At 40.0% G+C, this 7,500-nt stretch overlaps 1 protein-coding gene and 1 long non-coding RNA gene across 7 annotated transcripts in view; both read right to left on the bottom strand.

Moving 5' to 3' along the window:
• The window catches only part of LOC123505681, an 11,508-nt gene extending 10,745 nt beyond the window's left edge, over positions 1–763 (bottom strand). Inside the window, exon 1 of the long non-coding RNA XR_006675230.1 lies at positions 572–763. This is a non-coding gene — a long non-coding RNA (uncharacterized LOC123505681). The remainder of the gene's footprint in view (positions 1–571) is intronic.
• A 3,714-nt stretch (positions 764–4,477) lies between these two features.
• The window catches only part of LOC123505655 (galactose-3-O-sulfotransferase 4-like), a 90,440-nt gene continuing 87,417 nt past the window's right edge, over positions 4,478–7,500 (bottom strand). For 5 of the 6 annotated variants that reach the window (XM_045257295.1, XM_045257286.1, XM_045257277.1 and 2 more), the window contains 3 exons: positions 6,631–6,720; positions 5,951–6,178; positions 4,590–5,301 (listed from right to left, as the gene is read on the bottom strand). In XM_045257295.1, the coding sequence (XP_045113230.1) occupies positions 4,636–5,301; positions 5,951–6,178; positions 6,631–6,720 (984 nt within the window). In that variant the 3' untranslated portion in view covers positions 4,590–4,635. Of the gene's footprint in view, positions 5,302–5,950; positions 6,179–6,630; positions 6,721–7,500 lie in introns of all 6 variants that reach the window. The other variant, XM_045257268.1, reaches the window with a different exon arrangement.

The raw sequence follows: 7,500 nt of genomic DNA, 5'->3' as shown, positions 1-7,500 counted from the left end.
TTTAATTATCTCTTCTATCACAGTCAGTCTGTCTGTCTGTCTGTTTGTGACTGTCTGTCTGTCTCTGTCTGTGTGTGTGTGTGTGTGAGAGAGAGAGAGAGAGAGAGAGAGAGAGAGAGAGAGAGAGAGAGAGAGAGAGAGAGAGAGAGAGAGAGAGAGAGAGAGAGAGAGAGTACTAGTTAATGTAAACACGAAATGACGGTGAATATTGCCGGAAAAAGCGGTAAAAAGGCTAAATATTACCGGTTAGTGTTGGAATATTATATAACGAGCAATATTTAAGTTGAATTAGTCAATATTTTGGTGAATTTAGAGAGAAAAATGAGAAAAAAAATATAGAAATAGTCTTTATATCATTATTAAGATCATTTTATTAATCATTTCGTATCTATTACAATTTTTTTCAAGTCCACAAGGGTAACTAACAAATAAACAAACACACGAACACACACAATTCAAGGAAAAACAAAAGAAAAGAAGAAAAAGATTGGAAAATATTTGAAACCATTCCTGTAAACGGGAGAGAGAGAGAGAGAGATATCCATAAATAACTGCTAATATCTCCACTTACCTCGTGCCTGTCTCTCTTTTCTCCACCTCAAAGGCTGGCCAGAACCTTCCTCCATCTCTCCTCTGCGTGATTCCCTCCAATTCGCTGTATTTTGGGAGATTTGAGCGTATTTATAACGAACACTCACTCCCCGGCGCCACAGTCAGCTGATCTACGATGTCTGAGAAGCGCTGGGTCCAACTCGCGCTCCCATTGGTCCACGCTCGCCACTTCCTCGTTTCCTATTGGCTGGTGCTTCTCCTCGTCCTCTTCTCCTATTGGCTGGTGACTCGGTGGTTGTTTGGTGGTTGTGGTTGTTGTTGTTGTTGTTGTTGTTGTTGTTTGTTGACTATGTATATGTCTGTCTGTTTGTCTGTTGTCTGTCTCTCTCTCTCTCTCTCTCTCTCTCTCTACTACCTTGTTAAGAGAGAGAGAGAGAGAGAGAGAGAGAGAGAGAGAGAGAGAGAGAGAGAGAGAGATTATGAAGTGTCTATGGGTGTCACAAGATTAATGGCCACAGTCTTCACTATTTTAACCCCTTCAGTACTGGGACACATTTTTACCTTGAGTTTTGTGCACCATTAGACCATTTTATTGACATTAGCAAGGGTCTATGGAGGTCACAAGATTAATGGCCACAGTCTTCACTATTTTAACCCCTTCAGTACTGGGACACATTTTTATCTTGAGTTTTGTGCACCATTAGACCATTTTATTGACATTAGCAAGGCTCTATGGAGGTCACAAGATTAATGGCCACAGTCTTCACTATTTTAACCCCTTCAGTACTGGGACATTTTTATCTTGAGTTTTGTGCACCATTAGACCATTTTATTGACATTGGTCACAAGATTAATGGCCACAGTCTTCACTATTTTAACCCCTTCAGTACTGGGACACATTTTTACCTTGAGTTTTGTGCACCATTAGACCATTTTATTGACATTAGCAAGGGTCTATGGAGGTCACAAGATTAATGGCCACAGTCTTCACTATTTTAACCCCTTCAGTACTGGGACACATTTTTATCTTGAGTTTTGTGCACCATTAGACCATTTTATTGACATTAGCAAGGGTCTATGGAGGTCACAAGATTAATGGCCACAGTCTTCACTATTTTAACCCCTTCAGTACTGGCACACATTTTTACCTTGAGTTTTGTGTACCATTAGACCATTTTATTGACATTAGCAAAGGTGTATGGAGGTCACAAGATTAATGGCCACAGTCTTCACTATTTTAACCCCTTCAGTACTGGGACACATTTTTACCTTTAGTTTTGTGCACCATTAGACCATTTTATTGACATTAACAAGGGTCTATGGAGGTCACAAGATTAATGGCCACAGTCTTCACAATTTTAACCCCTTCAGTACTGGGACACATTTTTACCTTGAGATTTGTGTACCATTAGACCATTTTATTGACATTAGCAAGGCTCTATGGAGGTCACAAGATAAATGGCCACAGTCTTCACTATTTTAACCCCTTCAGTACTGGGACACATTTTTACCTTGAGTTTTGTGTACCATTAGACCATTTTATTGACACTAACAAGGCTCTATGGAGGTCACATGATAAATGGCCACAGTCTTCACTATTTTAACCCCCTTTAACCTTTAGACAGGCAAGAACCATAATATTACCATCATTCCTTTAAAGTTAGCAAGTGTATGTAATGTAATATGTAACTTAAGGTGTATTTTGGCGGGAAAATCTTGAAATAATGTGGACTTGAAATTGGCGGGCTGGACAGAACACTCCTCCGCGCTCGCTAAGTTGCCAGGAATTTTTTTTTTATATTTCACAATACTACTAATACAGCTTAAGTGGCACGAATATCTATATGAAAAACAAGAGAATATATATAATGGCGTTCATCTGAGGCTTTCAATATGCGTTAAGTAAAGACACTAACTCACAGGAGCGGAAAATAATAATAGGCAATGAAAATTTTTAATGGCAGCAGCTTCGGCGGGCGGTGTGTGTCTCTCTCAAAGGGCGCGCCATGGCCGATAAAAAGCTCCATTAACGCAGTAAATAGTTGTGTATATAAGAAAACGAAGCCAAAATAAAAGAAAGGAAGAATAAGAAATAAATGGATGGAAAAAAAGAAAAAAAAAGAAATTTAAATAGGCTCGTGGTACAGAGTGTAGAACAGGGTAGAAGAAGAAGAAGAAGAAGAGAGAGAGAGAGAGAGAGAGAGAGAGAGAGAGAGAGAGAGAGAGAGAGAGAGAGAGAGAGAGAACGCATGATATCACTAAACCTATTATTATTATTATTATTATTATTATTATTATTATAGGTAAAAAATGAACAAGTCAAGAAATAATCAACATTTTTATTATACACAAAAATACAGGATCACTATAACGAGAGAGAGAGAGAGAGAGAGAGAGAGAGAGAGAGAGAGAGAGAGACTTATTCTAAAGGCACTTCGTTTTGTTTGTTTAATATTATTGCAAACATTTTTGATAATGTAGTAGTAATAGTAGTAGTAGTAGTAGTAGTAGTACATTACGAATTTGTACTACTATTTCACTTACACACCCACACACACACCCACACGCACAAACACACACACACACACACACACACACACACACACATAAGGCCACTTAAGGTGTACACATAATAATAACAACAATAATAATAATAATAATAATAATAATAATAATAATAATGATAATAATAATAAAAAATAATAACGTTATAACAACCTTTAATAACAGCAACAACAACAACAAACACTCAAATCACAACAATATTGCCCATACAAATAATAATAATAATAATAATAATAATAATAATAATAATAATAATTGCAAAATATTATCGCTATCTTTATTTTAATTTCTTGTAAGTTTGATTGCATTCGTGTGTGTGTGTGTGTGTGTGTGTGTGTGTGTGTTTGTGTGCACGTGAACAAACACAGTCCTGAATTTTCCCACGTGTGTGCATGTGTGTGTATGTACGTAAACACACACACACACACACACACACACACACACACACACACACACACACACACACCCACAGACACACACACACACACACACAGAAAAAAATTGTAGTGCTGTGCTGACAAAGTGACACACACACACGCACACACACACGCACACACACACACACGCACACACACGCAAACGGTGGTGATAAAACGTGTATTGCTTTCATGTACGCTTTGTGTGTGCGTTTTTGAGTGCGCACACGTGTACACTCTAGAAAGGTTTGAATTCTTCCCACACAAGTATTTATTTCTAATTAATTTTTCTATTTCTCTTTTTTTTTTCTTTTTTTTTATTTTTTTTTCTTCATATTCCTTTTTCATTCTTTTTTTCTTTTATTTCTTTCGTTTGTTTTATTTTTCTTTCTTTTTTTTCTTATTATTCTATTTTATCTCTATTCCCTTTTCTTTTTTCTTCCTATTTTTCCCTATTTCCCACATTTATCATTGCATTTTCCCTCCTTTCTTTCTTTCTCTCTTTCCATTCTTTCGTTGGAAATTTTCTTAATCTTTTCATTTTTCATTATTTGATTTTCTTTCTTCATCTCTCCTCTTTATCACAAATTTTCCCTATTCCTCTGTTTCATCAAATTTCTTCATTTATTTTGATTCTTTCTTGTCTTTTCCTTCATTTATCATTTGTTCCTCCTTCCTTTCTTTTTCCTTTTCTTTTTTTTCTAATTTCTTTTTCATTTTCATTTTTTTCTTTTCCAGTAAAAATATTTTGGTTTTAAATTTTGATTTTCCTTAACAATTTGGAATATTTATCACATACAAAATGGAGAGAGAGAGAGAGAGAGAGAGAGAGAGAGAGAGAGAGAGAGAGAGAGAGAGAGAGAGAGAGAGAGAGAGAGAGAGAGAGAGAGAGAGAGGAGGAGGAGGAAGAGGAGGAGGAAGATCAGGAGAAGAAGAAGAAGAAGAAGAAGAAGAAGAAGAAGAAAAGAAGAAGAAGTCAGGAAGAGGAGGAGGAAGAGGAGGAGGAAGATCAGAAGAAGACTAAAGAAGAAGAAAAAAAAAACAAGAACAAGAATAACAAGAAAAACAACAACAACTTTTAAGGAGGATGAGGAGGAAGAGGTTAAGAAGGAAGAGGAGGAGGAGGCGGAGGAGGAGGAGGAGGAGGAGGAGGCGGCGAAACATCCTTTTTATTCACCAAACTAACTTGCTTTTTCCTTGCTAAATCTACAAGGGCCAACTCGGGAAGAGAGAGCAGAAGGCACTGAGAATCTGTAGTATTTTCAGCCACATAAGCATTCACTAACCCGGAATATTCCTTAAACTTCAAACTCTTATCCCTTCCTTTGACTTCCCTCAGGCCACACTCCTCGTAACATTCATCTCTTAAACTTCTCAACGCTGATAATTCACTGGCCATCTTCCCTTCACCAAACGCAAACACCGCCTCTTTATGCTTCCCCAAAAAATGCTCGTATAAAATAACATCAGCGCTGTTCAGTTCTCTTAAAGCCCTCATCGTAACCTCGTCTAGCCCCTTCTTCACCTCGCTCCTCCTCGCGTTCTTGGTAAACACAACGACATCATAAAGACTCCAGCAAAGAAGGTGTCGAAGAAGTATCAGGCTCTCGTCCATTCTCTCGGCGATAAGGACCAGGTCAAATCTCTGGTCTATCTCATCCAAGGCTTTTCTCAGCTCCGTCACTGTCAGATCTGCTTTGTAGCCTAAGTCAAACAGCATCTGGTTCTTGCCGAGCTTCCCGCCGTAACGTGGGAGGTTGGCTAGCTCCTGTGTGTGAGGGAGGGAGAGAGTGAGTGAGTGTGTGTGAGATAGATAGATAGATAGAAAGATAGAGAGATAGAGAGAGAGAGAGTGTGTGTGTGTGTGTGTGTGTGTGTGTGTGTGTGTGTGTGTGTGTGTGTGTGTGAGAGAGAGAGAGAGAGAGAGAGAGAGAGAGAGAGAGAGAGAGAGAGAGAGAGAGAGAGAGAGAGAGAGAGAGAGAGAGAGAGAGAGAGAGAGAGAGAGAGAGAGAGAGAGAGAGAGAGAGAGAGAGAGAGAGATAGAGAGATAGAGAGATAAAGAGATAGAGAGATAGAGAGAGTGTGTGTGTGTGTGTGTGTGTGTGTGTGTGTGTGTGTGTGTGTGTGTGTGTGTGTGTGTGAGAGAGAGAGAGAGAGAGAGAGAGAGAGAGAGAGAGAGAGAGAGAGAGAAGATAGTAAGAATGAATGAAAGGAGAAAATAGAGGAAGGATGGAGGGAAGAAGAGGAGGAGGAGGAGGAGGAGGAGGAGGAGGAGGAGGAGGAGGAGGAGGAGGAGAAGAAGGAGGAGGAGGAGGAGGGAGGAAAACTTATTTTAGAAACGCATACATACCTCTTGCAACATAACATTCACACACACATACACACAGACACACAGACACACACACACACACACTCACCTGGGCGCTCTTCTTGCCAAACTCATGTAAGTCAAACCCATAGGCGTTGTTCATATGGTAGAAGCTAAACAGTGACTCGTACAGCGCTGTTGGCTCCCGCACCACAGTCAACCAGCGCGTGTCGGAGTGCAGGACCAGGCTGTGTTGGGGCGGGTTGAGGCGGGAGTGCACTGCGAAGATGTCAACACGGCCGTCTCTCGGTAATAGGTTCTTGGGCATGTTCTTAGCCTATTTGAGAGGGTTAAGAAATAGGTGTTTTAATGTTTTTCAAGATGTTTTTGGTGGTCACTGGTGTTTTATGGTGCTTTTTTTTGTGGTGGTTATTGGTGTTTTTGGGTGTTTTGTGGTGTTTTTGTGGTGTTTTTGTGGTGATTTTGTGGTGTTTTTTGGTGTTTTATTGTGTTTTGTGGTGTTTTTATCGTGTTTTGTGGTGTGTTTTGGCGGGTAATAGTGTTCTTGTGGTGTTTTGTGGTGTTTAATGGTGTTTTGTGGTGTTTTGTGGTGTTTGGTGGTGTTTACTGATGTTTTAATGGTGTCTCTGTCTGTACGTCTATCTGTCTATCTGTCTCTCCCTCTCTCAGTCTCTCTCAGTCTCTCTCTTCTCTTCTCTTTCCTCTTTTTCTATCTGTCTGTCTGTCTATCTGTCTCTGTCTCTCACACACAGACACACACGCACACACCTGGAACAGCGCGGGGTTACCAAGGTAGTTCCCAGTAGCAGGCAGGGCGAAGGTAAGATTCCTCGAGTAACCATAGCGAAACAAGATATTCTGTAAAGATAAATCTCATGAGGACAGGAACACAGTGGTCAGTGGAGGACGCTCTCAAGCCAACACGAGACTGTCCCATACGAAACTCAAGGCTGTAGTGGAGGTTATTGGGGTTTTGAAGGGTGTTTTTGTGTTTTGGCAGGGTGTAGTGGAAGTTATTGGGGTTTTCAAGGGTGTTTTGTGTTTTGGCAGGGTGTAGTGGAAGTTATTGGGGTTTTCAAGGGTGTTTTGTGTTTTGGCAGGGTGTAGTGGAAGTTATTGGGGTTTTCAAGGGTGTTTTTGTGTTTTGGCAGGGTGTAGTGGAAGTTATTGGGGTTTTCAAGGGTGTTTTTGTGTTTTGGCAGGGTGTAGTGGAAGTTATTGGGGTTTTCAAGGGTGTTTTTGTGTTTTGGCAGGGTGTAGTGGAAGTTATTGGGGTTTTCAAGGGTGTTTTGTGTTTTGGCAGGGTGTAGTGGAAGTTATTGGGTGTTTTGAAGGGTGTTTTGTGTTTTCAAGGGTGTAGTGGAAGTTATTGGGGTTTTCAAGGGTGTTTTGTGTTTTCAAGGGTGTAGTGGAAGTTATTGGGGTTTTCAAGGGTGTTTTTGTGTTTTCAAGGGTGTAGTGGAAGTTATTGGGGTTTTCAAGGGTGTTTTGTGTTTTGGCAGGGTGTAGTGGAAGTTATTGGGGTTTTCAAGGGTGTTTTTGTGTTTTCAAGGGTGTAGTGGAAGTTATTGGGGTTTTCAAGGGTGTTTTGTGTTTTCAAGGGTGTAGTGGAAGTTATTGGTGTTTTCAAGGGTGTTT

This window comes from Portunus trituberculatus, chromosome 2, assembly GCF_017591435.1.
Source record: "Portunus trituberculatus isolate SZX2019 chromosome 2, ASM1759143v1, whole genome shotgun sequence".
In the NCBI taxonomy this organism is placed as follows: Eukaryota; Metazoa; Arthropoda; class Malacostraca; order Decapoda; family Portunidae; genus Portunus; species Portunus trituberculatus.
Note: the sequence above shows the minus strand (reverse complement) of the source record. Positions and strands in the feature narration are given on the sequence as shown.